This window comes from Trichosurus vulpecula, chromosome 5, assembly GCF_011100635.1.
Source record: "Trichosurus vulpecula isolate mTriVul1 chromosome 5, mTriVul1.pri, whole genome shotgun sequence".
Lineage (NCBI taxonomy): Eukaryota > Metazoa > Chordata > Mammalia > Diprotodontia > Phalangeridae > Trichosurus > Trichosurus vulpecula.
In genome coordinates, this window is record NC_050577.1 from 53,866,841 (window position 1) to 53,888,533 (window position 21,693).

Sequence of the window (21,693 nt, forward strand, 5' to 3'; positions counted from 1 at the left end):
GGCATTTTGTTAATTGCCAGTATGCATAAGATGAAGCTTGGAGAAAGAGGGGTGCCAAATTCAAATCTGGATGGTTCTTAAAGCAAATAATGATATGAAATAAAGTTTTCTTTTTTTATATGTTTGGCCAGGCAAATATTCCTAATGCCTGGGCAGAATTAATGTCCATACTCAACCTCCTGCTTATGGGAGAAGAAAAGGGTATGATTAGAAAGGCAGCCATGGAGAGATGGGAAAGGAGACACCCTCCAGGACAAGGAGTGGTAGCTGTGGATAGAAAATTCCCAAATGAAGATCCAAGCTGGCATAACAATATCAAAGAACATTGTAGGAATATGCAGGATCTTAGACAATTGGTAATAGAAAGGATAAGGGAAGCTGTGCCAAAATCACAGAATATAAATAAGGCTTTTGAAATAGATCAGGAAAAAAAATGAATCTCCTTCTCAGTTCCTAGAAAGAATGAAAGAATGAGGAGATATTCAGGGATGAATCCTGAGGATCCTGTGGACCAAGGGATAATCAAAGTAAACTTTATCACTAGGGCATGGCCAGATATAAATAAGAAATTGCAAAAATTAGAGAGATGGAGTGAGAGACCAATAGACGAATTATTGAGACAGGCTCAGAAAGTATATGTCAGGCGGGAAGATGAAAGACAGAAACAGAAAGCTCAGGTCATGGCCAATACTATGAGGGAAGTTTTGAGGAAGCAAGAAGGAAGAGGCAATCATAAACAATCCTTAAGGGAGAATCTCAAAGAGCACAGGGCTTCAGGATATAGGAGAGGTGTGGGTAAATGGGCAGGTAGGACAACCTGTTACTATTGTAATAAAGGACATTTTAAGAGAGAGTGTTCTGAGTTAAGAAAGGAAGAACAGGTAGCTCCCCTCCTCACTTTTGAGGAAGAAGACTATTGGGGTCCAGACCCAGCTGAGAACCCCTAGTAAACCTAAAGGTTGGGGATCATAAAGAAGGCATAATATTCTTGGTAGACACAGGGATAGAGAGATCTTCCCTTTGTACACTACCGACTGGAGTAAAAATTGGAAGAAAAATCCTAAAGGTTATGGGAGTTAAGGGTGAGGATTTCCGGGTACTGATCTTAGAACGGACCCCTATCTATTGGAAGGGTCAACGGGTTTTCACTCAATTTTTATATGTACCAGAAGTAATAGGATCAATAATTCCTACATGTGGTAATCTGGAAATGCAATTGATATCATCTGAAATTTATTGTTTCTGTATTTCTAAAATTCTCTTAGATTGTGAAAGTTGAGAAGACCATTATGTGATTTTAATCTGAGTTTGATATATGTGAATTGGGTGCCTTTAAAGGATGTGATGAAAATTTGATAATTTTAAACTGTCATATTTGATTTAGAAATGTATTTACCTAGACTGAAATGAGTAGTTCAAATTTTACATACATAATAATGTTTAGGGCATTATTACATTTCTATAGTATAAATTTTGTTAGAGTTGCATTAGGTTAAGAAGTTGGACAATTGCTGTAACCCAGGAAATTATAACTTCCAAGTTTTGTCTGAAAGTTCAATTGAAATTGTTTTTGCTATAAATCAAGTATTTATACAAAGGCCTTGTTGGGTCCTCTTGTAATCTCTGTCAATTAAGGATACATTGTGAATTGTTAAAAATGTGGTTTTACAAACAGTAATCTTTTCTTTTACAATGCTAAGAGTATTGGGCCTTAGAAATTAAAATGTTACCACTAGTGATTAAAATAATTCCTCTTGTAATCTAGATGTTGTTAGATTAAGAATTGTACTTAATTAAGAAATTGAGGTTGTTAACTGAACCAAGGACTTTTTGATATTAAAGTCCTGGTAAACTTTGTTATTGTGATAAAGCTAATTTAATTGGGTATGTAATGTATAGAAACTAAGTGTTCTCTGGAGGTTTATGGACTAATTGGTGATGGCACTTTGGGAATTTGTGAATGAATCCCAATGTTCAAAGGTTATTTTGCTTTAAGAAGGAGACACATCTCATTTTAGAGCTGTCCAATAATTTTTCTTCATGAAAGTTTAGTGACAATCCCTGTTTATATCAGGATCAATTTTAAACTGTTTTAAAGAAGGGAAAATACTTTTGGAAAATGTTCTGTAAAATCTTTTTGTATAATTTTTAGAAGGCCTACTGAATTTCCACCTGTAAGCTAATTGGTTGCAGTTCAAACCTACTGTGAGTTTTTGGAGTTTCTGGGTGAGAACCTTATACTTGGCGAATTAATGCTTATCTATAGAAGCCTTGGGGGAGGTGGTTGAAGGCCCATTCAACATCTTATTCTAGGTTTTTGAGTAAGGTGGTTTGAAATGGTAGTCTGTTCCTTACTCCTCCCCGCCCTTAGTTTAGATAAGAAGAAGGAGTTTTACCTTTGCTCACCTGTCAGAAGGGAAGGAAGGGGGAGGAGCAGCAGTTACTGGGATTTGAGTTTTTACTGAAAGAAAGAACAGTAGGGGTCAGAAGCCTCCAAACCTGGCTTCTTAAAGTCAGCAGACCTGATAAGATTAGATTTGAAGACTGGGTTTGGTTTGGTAGTTTTCATTAGTAAAGCTTGCCATCTGACGGAAAAGAACCCACTCTCGGGGTGAGATAATACGATGCTTTTTTTTATGGCAGATCTCTGTAATCAGGAATAAGCTGGTAGTGACAAAAGGGAATGTATCTGCCAGAATCTGTTACCATCGTGAAAGAAGTTGGTTTTATGGGGGAAAAAATGGAAAATTGGATAAAGGCAAATATGTGAAATCTTGCTGTTTTTAATCAAATGACTGGTTACATTGGTACTCCTGTATAGCCAAATGAAGGCTATTATGGCTTCTAAAGTATTAATGGGAATAATTTGGGAAAAAGGGAAAAGAAGTTTTATGAGAGAATATTGTTTACAAATGTAAGGGTGAATCATTATCCCATAGACTAAGGCTGGGATTTAAAGTTATGTTGTATCTATGTGGGATAGGGTCCTTAGATGTTTTAAAGTGATATAAGAGCAATTAGGTATTAATACCAATAGTGTAATCACTGACATCTTCAGTTTAGGGAAAGGAATGTCAATGTAAGTCTTTAAGAGAGATAAGTTGTAGATTATTTCTGTATTGATGGGAAAAGTTAAATGTGGATTTGAATTCCTTCCATCGTCTAAAACATAAAGATAAAGTTATATGGTTCAGTTCTTTCAGATCAGGCACAATTAGAGAAGAATAGAAAAATAGAGGAGAAACCTGATGCAAATGTGTTAGAGCAGTAACTTATGATCTTACTGGGAAGATTTTATGAACAAGGGAGGAAATTCATGCAAGTTATTTAGAGCTAGCTTTAAGGATGTTCCTTAGGCAACAGTCACTGATCGTTGGAACTTGCCATTCAAAGACTTAATGGGACTGTTAACTGACTGCTTTTCTGAGTCTAACTCCAGGTGTTGAGTGTCAAGGAAGGCTGACCCAAGATGGCAGCAGCACTGTTGGAAGGCAGACATGAACTACAGGTATGATTTCTTGGCAAAGTTGAGGGGGCGACTGTTCAGCGTGTGCTGAGGTAGGACCCTCTTGACCTGATGCCTTAACTGAAACCTGGCACACTAAGCCTGGCTCAATGCACCTTGCAGCTTGACACAACCTCTGCCTGGAGTTGACAGGAAGCTGGGGAAAATATATTCCCCTTACTCTAAGTCCCTACTTTCTCGGTGGCAAATTTCTATAATCAGAAGGTTTTGTAAATCTATTAAAATAATTGATCATGGAACATCTTAGATTACTATAGGACTGGAACTAGTGCTAAGTTAGGTTTTTTTCTTGGAAATGGTATGGAGACAATTAGGTCAAGGGCTTGTGAGAATATTATTTTGCTATTTGGTTAATATCATGCTTGTCTAAAGCTTTGCTACAATTAGTAATGTTTAAAGAAGAATGGCTTGTGGTTTATTTTGTAAATACCATCAAAGAAACATGGCATGACTAAAAGTTTATGATGTTATATGTACTGTGTTAAGAATTGGTTATCTAATATATTTATGTATGTGCTGGAGTCTGCTGTTAATTCCTTAGTGAAATATCATCCTCCTGGTATATGTAAAGAGTTAATGTAAAGTATGAGGAACTGGGTTCTGATGTAAATTTCTTAAACATGGCAATTGGCCAAAGTTCCAATTTTGAATTTGTAAAAATGATCAGGGCATAAGGATTAGAAAATTGTGCCAAGGTAGCTTTTGTAGGAGAACGGAAAGAAGGCTGATTCCTACAAGAAGGCGAGAAGATGCTGGAGATGGCTGGAACAAATACCAAGGACCAGAAGACTTCACTGATGTTGTTCCTTGCCAGACAGCCTTATGGGAAGAAAACTTTTGAATCTTAAAGGGACAATTGCATTATCGTTTTTCTTTTGGGTCTCTGTATCTGTATTTACAAAGGGGACTGCCCCCTTTGATTTGTCAATGCATTGATCAATCCTTCCCGTATTTACTTAAAGGAGGTGATGATTAAGGAGAAAAATTCATATGAGAAAGAGAGTAAGGGAGTATTAAAAAAATGTGGAAACAAAAATTTGAATAAAAGAAGAGGGGGAAATTGTAAGAAATGGGAGGAGGAGTTTTGTTTCCACAGAATTAAGGTGTACTTCCCCCCCCCCCACTCTCCCACCACAGCTTTAGCAAAAACTAGGCCTCAAGGTCGGTCAGGTGAGAGATCAGAGGCTTGCACACATGCACATGCTTTTTAAGAAGGCAGTCAGGGGAATAAGAGAGGAGAAACAACTTGAACGAGTTCAAGCTTATCTAGGGTGTGGTCTTCGTCAAGAATCCAGGCCTACTGATTTGCATAATTTGTACATGTTAAAGAGGGAAAGTAGGGGAAGTAAAAGAATGTAGTTTAATCCTAAACTAAGACAAGGAAAATTTGATTAACTTCACTTTTGCTTCTATATCCTTATTATCCTACCTATATAAACTGTATAACCTAGGAAAACGATGTAAAAAATAAAGATTGTAAACTAACCATAACTCTAGCAGGAGTGGAGGGAATGGTTACCCCTGCTCCTGCAGCTGTATCAGTGTGAGTGTTCCAGGGAGCACTATACCCCGATGTCTCAAAGAGCGTGATAAATGCCTTTCTCTGCCCACTCTGGTCCTGAGTTCTTTGGGTGAGAATGGGCAAATCACATGGATCTTCCCAAGGTCATGCAACCAGGAAAGCAACAAGCAGCGGAAGCTTGTCTTGGGCTGACTTCCTGACCCTGCCTTGGGGAGTCCTGTGATCCCCACTGCGGTGTTAAGAGAGCTACCACTCAGGATTCCCCTGAGGAACCCTGTGGTCTACACAGCCCTCTTAAGGGGACATCACTTGGGTCTTCCAGGCCTGTCTCTGGAGCCTTGTGATCTTACCACCATCCTAAGGGGCCATCACTTGTTTTCCTTAGGGTCTGACCCCTAGGAGGCCCTGTGATCCCCACAGATTAAGGAGGGGGCTACCACTTGGTCTTCCTCTGGAAGTCCTGTGGTCCGTACAGCCTTCCCTAGGGATCATCACAGGGTTCTTCCTCAGGACTTTGGCCCTGCCTAGGAAGTCCAGTGATCCCCAAATTTCATATCTCACATTAGGACCTCCTATCTTCTATTCTTACACTTTAGCCATATGTCCCTTATTATAATCCTGGGAAAGCTTCCAGAGGGAAAATTCTTAACCTGGGGTTCCATGAACTTGGACACAATTTTTTTTAATGTTTTCATACCAGTAATTCAATATAAGTGATTTCTTTTGTAATCCTATATATTTTATTTCAAATATTTAAAGCATTATTCTGAGAAAGGAATTCATAGGCTTCTGCTGAGTACCAGAATGTCTATGACATTAAAAAAAGGCTAAGAATCCCAGCAAGTCTAGGTCTTTGCATCTAACTGCCCTAGTGAAAACTCCTAACACTTAAGCACACATGTGTTGTAGCTAAAGTAAAATAAAATTTAAATTTATAAATTAATGTCTTTTAAAAAGATGCGTTCACTAAATATTGCCTGTGCTCTAAGGCTCAGGAAATATTTCAGCTTCTCCTTTGACAAAATAGGACACTATCGAAAGGATCAAGGGGATGGTTGAATATGCCTTTTATGATTTTTTTTTAAATACCAATCCTTAATAAACTGGAGTCTTCCAACTGCAGTACCTGCTGAGCTGTAGGACTGATAGGCTGGGCTAAAGAGGGTGTGGACAGCTTGCCAAAGGTTCAAGAGTTTCTCCATCAGAAGCTCTGTCTCATTTGCTCAGTGTCTAGGAAGCTCGCCTCCCAGACTATAGCGAGAAGTCTCCAGCACAGGCTTTTGCTCTCTTTCCTCTTCCCACATCCAACCTCCACAGTGTGCTGGAGAGAGCGGACCCCAGGTGAGTGCACACGGCCCGGGGATGGGCAATCAATCGGAGAGCCTGGGAGCTGATAGATGGAAGGACAGAGTTCAGTGGCACAGAGGCCAGCCAGAGGATGGGCAACCTGGCCAGAGGATGGGCAGCTTGGCGAGGGGATGGGCAGCCTGGAAACAGGATGGGGCAACCCGGCCGGAGGACGGGCAGCACCTCCAGTCCCGAGGTTTTAAAGGGGTAGGAAGAGAGGACGGCGGCGGCGGTGGCAGAGGTCTGTCTCTAGAGTCATTCAGGTCCGGACATTTGCCGCGGGGCTGTGCCCGGGCAGAAAGCACTAACCGGGGAGGGGCAGCGCGCCCATGCCTCGGAGCCGTGGCTTCTGTACCTGCGGAGTGCTGCTCTCCCCCGACGGAGTACACCCAAAATCCCTGGAGGGAGAAGAAGAGGAGAAAGGGCAGTCTTCAGCAGCGGCTTTGCTAACAGCCTAGAGTGGTGGCGGAGGGGGAGAGGTGAAGCGGCTGTGAGCACAGTCCAGCCCCCTTTCCATCCAGCCAGCTGTGGTTCAGAGGGGAAGGGTGAGGTTGGAACAAACTAGGCTTCTAGCATTTACAGCGGCAGAGATCACTTCACAGGTGGGCCAACTGAGGACCAAAGGGAGCCCGAAGTGGAACCCCCCCCCCCGCCCCGTCCAGCCCCTCATTAGGAAACCCTGGACACTGTAAATGAAGGGCAACCCTGGCCTGGGCGGAGGGAAGCGGAGGCAGTCCTTGGTGCTAATCCCAAGGGAGATCCTTGTGTGAAGCTGAGCATGTGGCTTCCCCTGTCCTCAATCCCTGTCCTCAGCCGCATCACTGAGGGGCCGGACTTTCGCTCTGACATCGGTGTTCTCCTAGAAGAGCAGGGGGAAAGCTGCAGCCTAGACAGTGAGTGTCCTCAGGCCCAGAGCCAGGGTGGGCACGCATCACTTTCCATCCCATTCCCTGTTGGGGCGGAGGCATCCTTTTGTGTTGTTATCCCATCGAGTGGATGCTTTCCGTCAGTTTAACGCGAAAAACGAATTGGTTTTAATCTTATTTTCTCTATTTTCTTTTAAGGTTGAGATGAGTTGGGAAGCCGGTAGTAATGGATCGGCAGGAAGCCCCACGGAAGAGATGATGGACTCGAAATCGGATAGCAAACGGTTGTAGTTTCTTTTTCATTCTTATGATAAACTTGTCTAAAAAAAAATAATTGAGGTCTGATTCCTAATTTGGTTCCAAAGAAAAAAACAAAACAAACAAACAAAAAAAACCAACCCGCCACAATCAACATCCTTTGCAAATAGTTTCCTGTGGTTGGAAAGAGGTTCATGTACGATGCGTGTGATTCTGGGAACAAGCACAGGCACACACAGCTCTGAACATTTGTTAGAGTGCTTAACTTTTTCAGCTTTACTTTAGAAGTGAACTTGTAGTTTCCTGTCTGATCAGGAGCAAAATAGCTCCATGTTACAAATATGCAGAGTCACAGGCTCCCAGAAATTCAAATCTACCAAGGAGATGATATAATTATAGAAAACTCTGGTAGGCAATTTTGGACCGGTGATTAATATCCTTGGCTTCTGTGGAAGAAATCCTTAAAGGGCAAGGGGGAGAAAGCACAGAATTTGCTTTTAAGTGTATTTGTGCTTTTAAAGTCAAACAGTGGTGAAAAGAAGGATGAGAAATGAGGCAGGACTGGAGAGGATGTTTTGAGGTAATTCTGAAAGTTTTTTTATTAGAGTACAAGAGAAAAAGAGTAACTCAAGATACTATAAAGGTAAAAACAACATTCTAATACAAAAATTAGCTTTATTACACATCTTTCCTCCCTCTAGTCTGTGGGGATGTTGAATTAAGATAAAAAAGATTCACCCTTTTAAAATGCTATGAATGTGTTCTCAATTGACATACTTTGACCAAAAAATATGTTTATATTGAAAAAAAAGTTTTTCTACTGCTACTAAGGCATGGCATATGACATTAGAAAATACTAAGGTAAAAAAAAAAAGATTGTAAATGTGCTCCTAGTTCTAGTTTGGAGCTTCCATGGCTAGGCTAAAACAGGTGGGAAATGTTCAGCCTTAAGGCCACAGATAGCTTTAAAGTGGAAGCTTCCCCACCCCTGGCTAAAATAAGCCTCACTTGACAAGCTAGTAACTCCTACCTCATTAAGAGCTGGAAATGTGAACACCACAAGGTTGGTGAAAGGGTGTTTCTGTCTAAATAGCCAAAATTCTTGAAGCACCCTGGAGCTTCTTGTAGTACACCTCACTGAGCATAAGGAAATCCAATATACAGTGCAAAAATCCATATATAAAGTGGTAAGTTAGGGAAGTAATTTATTCACTTTGTAGAAAGAGGCTTCACTTTATAAAAGGATTCATCATCCCAGACTTAACTTTTAAAAGTTAAGTGGTTTTGAAGTGATTAAATTTAAAAGAATTTTATGGGGCCGCTAGGTGACACCATGAGTAGAGTACCCGCCCTGGGGTCAGGAAGACCTGAGTTCAAATCCAGCCTCAGACACTTGACACACTAACTAGCTGTGTGACCTTGGGCAAGTCACTTAACCCCAATTGTCTTGCCTTCTCCTCTCAAAAAAAAAAAGAATTTTATTATAGTTTTCAGAAAAACATCTGATGTAAATAAGTCAACATTTCATTAAGTGTGTATTATATGCCAGGCACTGTACTGAGTGCTGGCGATACAAAGAAAAGCTATTGAGGAATTTATAATCTAACAATTGTGATGTGAAGTGCTTTACTTAATTTCAAAAGGCCTTTGTAAATATGTTTAAAATATATATTTCTAGAGAGCTAGTTGTGGTCAGATTTAATAAAATTCAACCTAGAAAATGTGGTTGGAACCCCAGAATTGAAATAACCTGTAAGTATCTTCATTTTCTCTCGGGCCTTTTTATAGTCTACATCCTTTCTTTTTTAAGCTGTAATCTGTTGCTTTGAGTTCAATAGTGCTGACTCAGAACAAAGATAAGTAACTAAAATCCTCTTTATCTTTTGGTAATGTCACCTATCTCTTTATTTACAATTTTTTTAAAATTTAGGTTTATGAAGAATTTATGAGTGCCTTCAGTACTATTGAATATTCATTTATCTAGCATTTTTATCGAGTTCTCTCCCTCCACCCCACTCCCACGTGCAAGGCAGTATGCTGAGAGAGGGGGCAGATTTTGGAAAGAGCAATGATATAACAAACTTTTTGAGGCTATAAAGTTAAAGAAAAGATAAATATTTGCATATATATTATATTAACTAGAACTTCAGATACTATGTGTCCCAACAGTAGCATCCCCAAAGTGCTATGAGATTTTGAAGAAGGAGATATCACTTTAGCAGGACAGGATAGGGTAGGCTTCCTGGGGATGGCGTCTGAAGTAGGCCATCAAGGGTGGCAAATATTGTATGTTGTCTGTTATTATTATCGGGATCCCTACCTATAGAAGTCTTCTGGCTGAGTCATATAACCTTTTGTTGGAAATGTTATCCACACACTGTTAATTCTATTTTTAACATTAACATCTTTAAAAAAATTAATGAAGCAAGTTAGTCTTTTCTGAAGATAAAAGATGAAGCATTGCCTTTTAGTATCGTCTTTCTCCTCGTAATGCTTTGCTTATGTGTTTTGGGGAAAAAAGCTTTTAATTGTTTACAGACCTGCCCCTTTTTAGTAATAACTTCTATTGGTATAATTGTCTATTTTGGGTTTCAGGAATATGTTAAATAATTATTAATGACAACTGACATATGGTGCTTTAAAGTTTGCTAAGCTCTTGACACATGAATGATCTCATTTGAGCCTCATTACAACTCTGAGAGGTAGGCGCCAGATTATCCCAATTTTACAGATGAAGAACCCAAGGCTGAGAGTTTATGACTTGCCTCTTGTCAAACACTTAGTGTCTGTGACACACATATCACATCTCATATCTATGAGGACCCTGTTAGTCACAGGAAGAAGAGATATTTGATGTAAATATTCAGAAAACATAAGCTAGGGTCATCTAAGTTTCCAAAAGGGAGAAATAATTTTAGGCCTAAATTATTTAAGTGGTTTGTTCTTTTCCTGGCTTCTTTCTCCCATTTAAGTTTTAGTCATTACTGCAATATGATTTCCTTTGAGGCATTAGCAGGGCACTCAACAATCAGAGCAGACAGAAAATTGGATGTTCAACTCTCCCCATTTTACCTCTCCTGTCATCTCCCTGGTTATACTATTCTGAGATTGTTGAGGTTTTTTGAGTTGGGGATGAGGGAGGGTAGTATAGTTAGATACTTTTAATGATAAGCAGTCTAATGTCATGGAAGGTCCACTGGACTTGGAGTCAGTACACTTGGGTTTGATTGCTGCTTCAGATACTTGCTAACTTGTACAAGGACAAATCACTTTGCTTTTCAAAGCCTCAGTTTCCCTAACAGAATTGTGAGGAAAGTACTTTGTTAACCTTGAAGGGCTAAATAAACATGAAGTTATGGTTTTTGCTGTTTTTATTTAATGATCTTTGTTTCACATTTTTACAAAATTAAATATTTAAGACATTGATACTTTTGTTTCCTGTGTGAATGATTTACTAGCTAATTTTGTCATTTTAATTGATTTTATTAAGTTAAAATAAACTTCCAATGTATTTTAAACATATCTATATAGTAGTAAACTGTATTTCTTGAGGCACCACCCATTTTGGTGATATGACATAGAATGTTAACTTCCAAGTAGAATATGCAGGAAATCTTCTGTGGTGAATGAACGTGACAAATATACCAGGAATTCTGAATGTTTTCTTTTAAATGAGCAAACTAGAAACAACTATTCTGGCATTAACTGCTGGCAAAGAAATGAATGTTTTTTTTTTAATGTGATTAAACCACAAACTTAATTTTCTGCCATGAGCAGGCTACTTGGGTAATTAAGTTTTGAACTTTATATTCTCTCTTCCATGAGTATAAAATGATCAATGTCTTCTCTGGTCCTCTTTTTTTTTCCAGGAAAAAAAGCAAGAAAAAAGAAAAACAGCCAACTGTTGGTACATTTGCAGTGGTGAGTTATTGGTCTGTTTGTGATTCAAAATAGAAAACAAATTTCCAAACAGATTTTCTTCTTTGCATGGTTATGTTTATCATGCTTGTGTTAGCATTTAGCTAGAGATCGTATTGTATTAGGAGAGGTTATAAGTCCGGGATCAGAAGGGAAAGTAAGCTTTGAGATGTCAGAGACTTTTTCTCTCACTGTTTTTGTCTTCTCAGTAGCTAGAGCACTGTGTGTGATTCACATGTTTTAAGTATTTAATAAATTCTTGTTGAATTGTATTGATTTTACTTAACTTCTGATAAGATGTATAAAAATTACAGAATATAGAGTAGTGTGACCAAAGTTATAATCATAGCTAACAGTTCTATTGCCCTTTAAAGTTTGCTGAGTACCTCACATATTGTCTCATTCAGTCCAGTTATATCAATAAGCTTTTAATAAGTACATACTGTATGCTAGATATTTTGTTATTCTGAGGATACAAAGTTCCTACCTTCATGAGCTCACAGTCTAATGAGAGAGACAACATGTAAACATCTATGTATGAGCAGAATAAATTGGACATAATCTCAGGGGGACACACTAGAATTAAGGGGAATTGGGAAAGGCTTCTTGCAGAAGGTGGGATTTTAGTTAAGATTTGAAGAAAACCAGGAGGCAGAAATGAGAGAGAATTCCAGGCACAGGGAAAATTGCAAAAGGTTTTGGGATATGAAGTATCTTGTATAAGGAACAACAAGGAAGCCAGTGTCACTGGCTCTTCGAGTGTGTGGATCACAGTAAGATACAAGACTAGAAAGGTAGGAAAGGGCCAGGTTATGGAGAACTTTAAGAGCCAAACAGAGGATTTTATATTTGATCCTGGAAGTATTAGGGAACCACAGGAGATCATTAATCAAGGGGGACACACGGTCTTCATAACTCTATTGGCCATTGTGCTAATTAAGGTGTTATTATCTTAAGTCCAGCACTGTAACCACTGTACCTATTGATTACTTGTGATTCAGTTAGCTATGTCTCCTCTCTTAATTCTGTGTATCATTCATCAGCCATCCCAGCTCTGCTGCTTGCTACCTGTATGATCCTTCATCTCTTTGAATCTCATTTTCCTCATTGGTGAAATGAGGAGGTGAGACTAGGTGGTCTCCATTGGCTCTTGTGATTCTAGGTCTTTGATCTTTAGCTGGATATATCCAAGCAAGGTTCTAGGGAAGAAAGAAAGGAAGTCTCATGAAGGCAGAGTGATTGCAGGGTTTCCTTTTTGTGCAACAGCTTTGAGACTTTGCTAGGTTGGAGTCCAAGTCCTTGTTACTCATATTAATGAGAAGAATCAATTATTATTCACTATTTGGACCTTATTGTTGCTTCTCTCCATTAACAAAGTTATATGCTGAACAGCCAAGAATACCTGGGATTTACAAAGGCCGTGTAACTTCTTTATCCCAATTGCTACAGGGACCTTGTAGGATTAATAAAGAATAACTATCTTGTCTTAGGAGGTAGTATGGTGTGGTATAAAGAGTGATGAGCTTAGAGTTATGGGACCTGAGTTCAAATCCTAACTCCCATTTACTGGATTAGCTTGGGTAAAGCATCTAACCTCTCTTGACCTATTTCCTCACCTATAAAATGAGGGGGGTCAGACTGTATGAAATAAGAGCCTTTCCATCTTCAAATGTATGAGCCAATGATCTCCTCAAGATGACAGGGAGAATTTTATGAGTGTTGTTGGCATGCCTCCTACTTTGATCATTGCCTGAAGGCTTAGATAATGAATGGGAACCATAACTTAGATCCTAATCAGCCACACAGGGAAGACTTCATGTGGCAGCATCATCACTCACAACTTTAATGAAGAACTTGGAAGTGATGTAGGCTCTTCATTAAGGGCAGCTTACTAAATCTGTATGTAGGTAATTAGAGGTTTGGTGATAATAACCAAATTAATTGAACCCTGGAAGTTAGTACATTTCCCCGTTAATAACTCCATTATCCTATGATAGATGTGTTGATGGTTCAGTGTCTGCTTTGTATTTCTGTCCCTTTAGAATTTGTCAGGAGGTGGTAGTATAAAATCACTTGTCTGCTTCACTCTGAAATTCCAAAGTCTTATTTTTGGAGTTATTGTATTTCAGTCTCTATAAAAGAAACTATTTTGACATATTGGTCTATTTAAAAGTTTTAATTTCCAATCTGGATGCTGAATTTTCTTCTTTTATATTATACTCTGAATAAAATAGGGGAAAACTCAGGGGTTTTGTGAGTTACATAATATATACCTATTATTATTTGTTAAATAAATGGTAAGAGTTTATCTGTATATTTATTTATTTGTTTGTTTGTTTATTTATTTATTTTTGCCAAGGGAAAACACAAAGTTTATTAGGGATTCACCATAATGGGTTGTCTTAAGAAATCCCACTCTTTGTGATGCCTGTTTTCACAAGGGGGCCAGATTGAATCTACTGGGCTAGATTGAATCTGAGCCCCTTCATGGAAGCAAGATGGAGATGATATACACAAGGATTGTAGGAGAGATTGAGGGGTGGTCTGGGGTGACTAAAGGAGGGCTTTAGGGAGGGTCTTGAGGAGGAGTCTAATGAGGACTGAGATGAGGTCAGACTCCAGGAACCAAGAGAATGGAATTAAGGGTGGGCAGTAGCTGAAGGCATGGATATTGATAGTATCAAGGGTGGGAAGTAGCTGGACAATAAAGGGCAAGGCTAGGTAGAGATTTAGGCCTAATGATAGTGTAAGGCTTATGGCCTTAGGGGAAGGCCAGATCTAATTGGAAGATTCAGGGACAGTTCAAGGGGGCTCCCAGAGACTGTATTCCAGATTCAAGAGGGTTCCCAGAGACTGTGTCCTCATCATTCCTCCCTCAAACAAATAGGACCCAAATTCTTTTGGGGTCAGGAACAAAGGTCTCAGCTTCTGAAACTGCTTCCTGCTGGCAAGGGGTGTAGAGTTGTCCCTACCTTGATGGATCCAGTTCAGGCGGTACATAGTCTGAGTAGTCATCTGGAAGTTGATGGCTTGGAGCCTGGAGGAGACAAACCTGGCAAGGAGGTTAAGCAAACAACCAGACAGACAGTATAGGAGTATAGAGAAAGGACAATTTCCCTGGTGTAAAAGACAATTTCCCAGGGGGAAATTAAAGATGACTATTTCATACCTAGCTCCCCTAATCACTTGTTCTGTGTTTCACGCTGTTTTGGGGTTCAGGAGTGTGTGGCACACCCAAAGAACTAGGTCAGGGGTATCTAAGAGCAAGGCTTGGTATTTGGTGAGCTTGTGGCTAGCCAGCCACTGGCGGCCATCTGCTTCTAGGATGCTCTGAACTCGATGGGGATTCAGAACTTCTAAAGGCTGGTTAACTAGAGGTTTAGAAGCTTCCTCAATTAGAGTGCCTGTAGCAGCCATGAAGTCTAATTGTTTTGAAAAACAGGCAACTGGCTTGGGGTCAGGCCCTAAGGACTGGGTTAGGAATCCCAAAGCCTGTCCTGTCCTTTCATCAGCATAGTGAGTGAAAGTTTTTTCTAGATTAGGTAGAGCTAATGCTGCAGTGGTGGTCAGTTTAGTTTTCAAAGTCTCAAAAGCTTTTGCTTGGTAGAGGCCCCACTCTAGAGGGTGTGAGTCAGGGCCTTGAGTGGCAATTAATGGTTGCAGTCCCTCCCAAGCCTTGGGCTTAATTGGATATTGAAGGGGATAGAGGGGAAGCTATGGCTGGGGTGGCAGAAGTAGCTTGCCCTGGAATTCCTGATCCCAAACAATTGGCTCAACCCTCTGGAACATGGGGAGATCTGGTAAACAGAGGGAAAAGGGAGTTACGAGGTTTAACTAGAGAAAATTGGCTTCCCGATTTCACCATCAGGTCCCTTTCCAACAAGGGGACAGGATCAGAGAAGGAGTGTTCAAACAACAGATCCTTGATGCCCATGACCCGATGGGTCAAGGAATGTGTAGGGCCAGAGCAATTAGTTAAAACAAGAGAACATAGCCGTGACAAAATGGGTAACCTTACCTTCAGCCTTGATTTTGCCCAGGGCTCCTCTAGAGAGGTGGAGAAAGTGAGGCCACTGCCAAGCCCCAGGCTTTTCCCTCCTTCCAAGTATTGAGAAGACTGGTGGAGAGGGTACTGGGAGGAGGCTCTACCACTTTTCCAACCTCAGGAATAATCCTTCCTCCAATGTCCCTCCTGGTTACATGCTGGACATGGTCCTGGAGACGTGGATCCTGGAGGTTTCCTGCAGGGGGGTGCCCTAGAGGGGCACTCCTTGGACCAGTGACCCTCCTTGTGGCATCAAAAGCAGGTTTCCCCATTGCCCAAGTTGCGGGGCTTCCTCCAAGGGGCCCCCCTGGAGGGGCGCTCCTTGGGTCTTTTCCTGACCATGGCAGCAGCCAAGAATTGAGCTTGTTCTCTGTCTCTAGCTCTTTCCCTGTGTTTTCTTTCCTCTGCTGCAACCAGGTCTCTATTATTGAAAACTCCATAGGCCATGTCCAGTAATTGGGCCTGAGGTGTTTGGGTCCCATTGCCAATTTCTGCAGTTTCCTCCTAATATTTGGGGCAGACTGATTAATGAAATACATGTTAAGTATTGCTGCCCCTTCAATTGAATCAGGATCCAAATTTGTATACTTCTTAACAGCTTCTACTAGCCGGGCCTGGAAAAGAGCAGGGTTTTCCTTTTCTCCCTGAGAAGCTTCCCTAATTTTTTGAAAATTTGTTTTTGAAATGCTGTTCTTAGGCCTTCTAACAGGCAAATTACCATATAATCTCTTTTTCCTCTATCCTCACTCTTTTCATAATTCCATCTTGGTCACTGTTGGGAACAGCAACTGTTCCTGGGGGGTATTTTATGGGGTCATTGCTAGCCAAACGATCCCCAAATTTTTGAGTGTGTTCCCAGATTCTCCTCTTCTCCTCAGGGGTACAACAGGTAGAGAAAAGGATATGCTAATCACACCAAGAAAGTTCAAATTGTAGGGACAGATCCCTAAAACCTTCAATAAACTTAGTGGGATCTTCTGAGTATCTCCCCAGTTTTCCTTTAATTTGAATGAGATCCGAAATGGAGAATAGAACATGCACTCTCCTTGTCTCAGTAGGGGAGGCAGGCACTTCCCTCAAGGGAAAAAGCCTTGAAGGCCCTGTGGGACCTGGAGAGGGGTATAGGAATTCCTGCTTCTGGTGAGGGAGAGCATGGGGGTGCCGGCTGACCTAGATTAGACTGCAAGGCCACGGCATCTGGCTAGCAAGGGAGAAGATCAGCTGGTACCTGAGAAGGGGTAGGGGTCAGAGAGGGAGATACCAAAGAGACCTGAGTGGGAGCCACCTCAGAGAGAGGGGCCGGGGGAGGAGGTACTGCTGTGGGGGCAGTGCCCGAGGGTGGAACCTGAGTAGGGGTCCCTTCAGGGGAAATGGCCACAGAGGGAGGCACCTCAACCAGACCCTTGGCTGGGACTTGAGCAGGGGTCACCAAGGGGGGAGGGGCCATGGGAGGAGATGTAGGGTAGGAGACTTGGGCTGTGAAGGAGGCAGGAAAAGAGAAGGGTTGCACTATAGGAAACCAAGAGAAAGAGGGGATGGCCAAGGAAGGGGGAGCACAGGAAACAAGGGTGCTCCAGGGAGGTTAGGGAGCAGGAGGAGGGGCTGGGGCTGAAGCCCTGGGGACCATAAGGAGGGGTTATCCAAAATGTCCTGTTGACCCCCATTGCCCCTTTGTAGAGGGGCTCTAGCTATGAGCATCTTACAATCTTTTCCGAGAACGGGGTTCCGAGAGAGCTCCATGAAGGTCATTATGTAAGGAATTTCTGTCCATTTTCTTTCTCACTGACAATATAATTCTAACTGTAAAAGAGTATTATATTGTGAAGTCCCCAAAATAGGCCATTCTTAATGGCTTTCTAGGTGATATTGTGGCCAAGCAGTATTGGAAAAGAACACCAGCCTTTTCTTTTTAAGTTCGTCAGAGAACTTAAATTTCTTCCAATTTTGTAAAAGACAGCCCAAGGGTGAATTTTTGGGGATCGAGGAGGTTTGACCCATTGTGGGCTCAGGGAGCTGGAAGTCCCTTCCACTGCAAGGTGGATCTGGGAGTAAACCTCAAAAAGGAACAAAGAAAGACAGGGAAAAATGAACACAAAACGGTAGCTGGGGTTTTCCTATTCCCAACTGTCTGGGGGCAGCTAGGTGTCTCAGTGGATAGAGCACTGGGCCTGGAATCAGGGGGATCTGAGTTCAAATCTGGCCTCAGATACTCACTAGCTGTGTGACCCTGAGCAAGTCACTTAACCTCTGTGTGCCTTAACCACTGGAGAAGGAAATAGCAAACTACATAAGTATCTTTGCCAAGAAAACCCCAAATAGAGTCTGACACAACTAGACGACAAAAACTAGGTAACAATGGGCAGATGTCATAAGATAAACAATTGGTATTCTTCATTTGTTTTTTTTGTTTTTTTTCCTGTGAGTATGGCTAATTATGCCACACTCAAGTGATTTTTAGCCTAATTCAGAAGGCTCTACAAGGTTCTGAGGCTTTGATGCAGTTAACATAAAGCATATGGAAACAGGAACATCTAAAGAATGCCCACTGGTCCTCATTAATTCAGAAAACTTGAGCATGCCTTCTTTTTAGCCATTTGGTGCACAGAGTTTAATCTTCTTCTGAGAAGAGATAGAATGTGGCTGGCATGTTGCTTCTTTTCCCCAATTAGTAACTTATGTCACACCATAAGAAAGACAGGCATGGTGCCTGGAATAGAGTAGACACTCAGTATGTGTCTCATGATTCATTGACTTGACTTGGCCTCTATGTTAAGAGAAGTAAAAGGAGTGAATGATTTCTTTCTCATTTCTCTTCGGGGTGGTAGATAAAATATTTGCTTAAGAGTCAAAGTTTGTATTTTCCATTTGGGAACACCTTATCAAAACCAGAATATGTAAAAGTAAGTGCATAGCTCTTCAGTCAACTGTTTATTGACTGACTAGTATTACCCAGAGCTTTGCCATCTGAATCCCCCTTTGATGTATGTAGACCAATGGAAAGACAAAGGGATGAGGATAAAGCTTGTGACTGGTGAAATGTAGCTATGAAATGAAACCATGATTTATTTTTAGTTTAAAGAGTATCTAAGCCAGAACAGTGTCAGACTAGCCCTGGAGCTCCATGTTTTTTAGATTGTATTTTTCTGTCATTTCATAGATTTGAGTTTTTGAGGCTTGTTCTTATGAAGATACTTTCTTCAGTGCCCTATATGTGAAATTCAGATGGCTTCCCCTCATAGTATTATTATTATTTTAATTGAAATACAATAATAATAAAAATAGCATTTATGTAGTGCTTTATAGATATTATTTCATCTCATCCTCCTAATAACCTTGGGAGGTAGGTGCAATTATTATACCAGTTTTACAGATAAGGAAATCGATAAGGCTACATAACCTTAAATACTATTTTGAGGCAGGTGAATAAATAAAACTTTAAAAATTAAAAAAAGATGCCTATTTACACTCTACCCTTTTCACACTTAATTTCAACTATCCTTCCCCCTCCCAAAAAAACCCCCAAAACAAACTTCCATTTAACTCTAATTTTTCTCATCCTGCTTTAAGAAATGTCCCTGGCTTCTCCCTGCTTTTTCCATACTTAAGTCAGGTGCCCCCCCCAGGCTAATTTGGCAGTTGGTTCATGCCATACCAGGAAACACATAATAAGTAAAGAAACATCAAGGGTTGCTACTATATTGTTGTACAGTGGTACCTTATGTTGGTTGCCTAAATTTTGTCCCTGGGCTTTTGACTTCTTGCTACCTAATTTCCTTCCTTGAATCCTGACTTCCTAATAACCAGTTTGTCTTACGAAATCATGACACTGCTGTTTGAATAGACCTTTGAGATCTCTTTTTGTCCTGGCAACCTGCTGCTATTTATATCAAAGCCTAGCAGCCACCCGATTAGGGTATCATAAAGCTTCAGAATTCCCTCTTAGCTCCACAACAACCTCCTCTGCTCTCCTGGTCTTTCCCTACCTTTGATCTTTTTAACCACTTGAGAGTTATCCAAGAAAAGATGTAAATTGCTTCCTAAACCTTCCTACACATAATCCCATTTTCCATTTCTTACTTTCTTCTTTCTTTCTTCCAGGTGGCTCTTCTATAATAAGAAGAGATTGTGGAGACATAAATGATGTATACACAGTGTATGACTCCCTTTCTGATATGGAAAATGTCATCCTAACAACTGTATTTTAATTTGCTCCAATTCATTTTTAAATCAAAATCTAATTGATATTAAAAAGATTTCTTTAATGAGCTCTGCTATTTTATAGTTTAGTTCAGATGCCTAGAATAAAATATGTCTTTGTTGGAGGAACTGAACCATTTTTCCCCTCCTTGAACATTCGAAATAAATGAATAGAAAAGTGCTTATACTTTTCAAAAAAAAGCTTTGAATCTGGCTTATAAGGTCTATGAGACATATTGCTGATGTAATCATTTAAATCCGGTTTCTCTCTTTCTATGCACTATTCAATTTGAGCCCTATGAGAACAGGTGAGCAAGTAAATTGAATTTTTTAAAATTTATTTTATTTTTAATTTATGGAACAAAACAAGCATTTCTATAACATAGTATAATAAAAAATGATGAGCAAGTAAATTAAACTTGAAGGACAGTTTTAGAACTCAGTGAAGGACTTTAGACTTCATCTTTGTAACTATGCTAATTAATTTTCCCATTTTATGTGTTTCCACCCCTCCTCCAGTTTCGATATTCTGATTGGCTGGATAGGTTATACATGGTGCTGGGAACAACTGCAGCTGTCATACATGGAGCAGGACTCCCTCTCATGATGCTGATTTTTGGGGAAATGACGGATAGTTTTGCTGATATGGGAAATGCAAATCTAACTAGTACAGACATGAATAATTCAAGTAAGTATCGCATCGCCTTGAGCTGGTAGTATTACTATTATTTTCATTGAAATGTGATAAAAATAGAACTTATGTAGTACGTTAAGATTTGCAGAGAACTTTATAAATATTATTTCATTTTATCTTCATAACCTTGGGAGGTAGGTGCAGTTATTATACCCATTTTTTGGTTAAGGAGACCTAAGGGAGACAGAGGTCGAATTGGCCCGTGGTCACACCACTACTAAGTGCCTGATACTAGTCTTCCTGACTACAAGTCTAGTATTTTATCCATTGTACCACCTAGTTTCAAAATAAAACGGCCACGTGTTTATTGAGCATTGTGCCATGAAAGATACTGAATTAGAAGATGTGAGCCCTCTACTTGGGGAACTTAAAATCTACTTGAGAGACAAGAAACACAATGTTTGTATTGCATTGGGCAAGTTACTTAGGCTCCTTGGGTCTCAGTTTCCCCATCTTTAAAATTAAGGGGATTGGACTGGATGGTTTCTAAAATTCTAACCCTATACATGTCATGGAAGAAAGTATATAATTAAGTTAGAAAGTATGTGATATAGTTGATCAATATTGTAGTAAAAGTTAGAGCTTATTAACTGTTTAATGGAAGAAGTAAGAAGAGCTAGGCAGGATTTAGCCAGGGAAAGAATTGGAAAGAAGGCATTGCAGGCAGTACAAGGGACATGAGGACAGGAATGAGCATGATGTATTTGTGGGAAAGAGGGAAATCAGCCTTAACAGCATAAAAGGAGCATGAAAGGGGAGTAAGGAGAAATAAGATTCTATGAGCAGAGTGAGTCAGATCATGGAAGGCTTTAAAAGATGGATTGAGGAGTTTAGATTTGAAAGGAACAAGAGTGGACTGTTGAAAGTTTTTGAACAAGAGGGATGATGTAATGAAAGTTGTGTTTCAAAATTAGTTTGTTAACAGGATGCATTCAGGATGCTGAATTCAAGATAGATTAGTGTGAAAAATTGGAAGATTTCACCCAGGAAACTGTTAGCCTAGCTGTGAAGTGGAGAGGGACTGGTAGTGGGGAGGTGAGGGTAGGGGAGGTAGAAATGGAAAGAGAGAAGAAGATAGGAGAATGCATTAAAAATCTGGGATTAAGTTAGTATGGTTCAGGAATGAGGGCTCTCTCTGTTGGTGCACACTGAACTCCATCTATAGTTTAGTAGATTAGTCCCATGGAATTGCCTGAGGCACATAGGTGTTTAGTGACTTGCCCAGGAGGTCACACAGGGAAGGAAGGTAAAACAGATAAAGGAATTATTTTCTAAAAAGTAAATAGCTTATGGGGAGTAAAGTGGTGAATCATAGATAAC

General features: G+C 40.2%; 1 protein-coding gene across 4 annotated transcripts in view; it reads left to right on the forward strand.

Moving 5' to 3' along the window:
* LOC118849943 (ATP-dependent translocase ABCB1-like) overlaps positions 1 to 21,693 on the forward strand; it is a 319,035-nt gene that overhangs the window by 35,264 nt on the left and 262,078 nt on the right. For 3 of the 4 annotated variants that reach the window (XM_036759053.1, XM_036759050.1, XM_036759051.1), the window contains exons 3-5: positions 7,460 to 7,545; positions 11,389 to 11,440; positions 20,199 to 20,367. In XM_036759053.1, coding sequence (XP_036614948.1) covers positions 7,466 to 7,545; positions 11,389 to 11,440; positions 20,199 to 20,367 — 301 coding nt within the window. In that variant the 5' untranslated portion in view covers positions 7,460 to 7,465. Of the gene's footprint in view, positions 1 to 6,222; positions 6,390 to 7,459; positions 7,546 to 11,388; positions 11,441 to 20,198; positions 20,368 to 21,693 lie in introns of those variants that run through there. The other variant, XM_036759052.1, reaches the window with a different exon arrangement.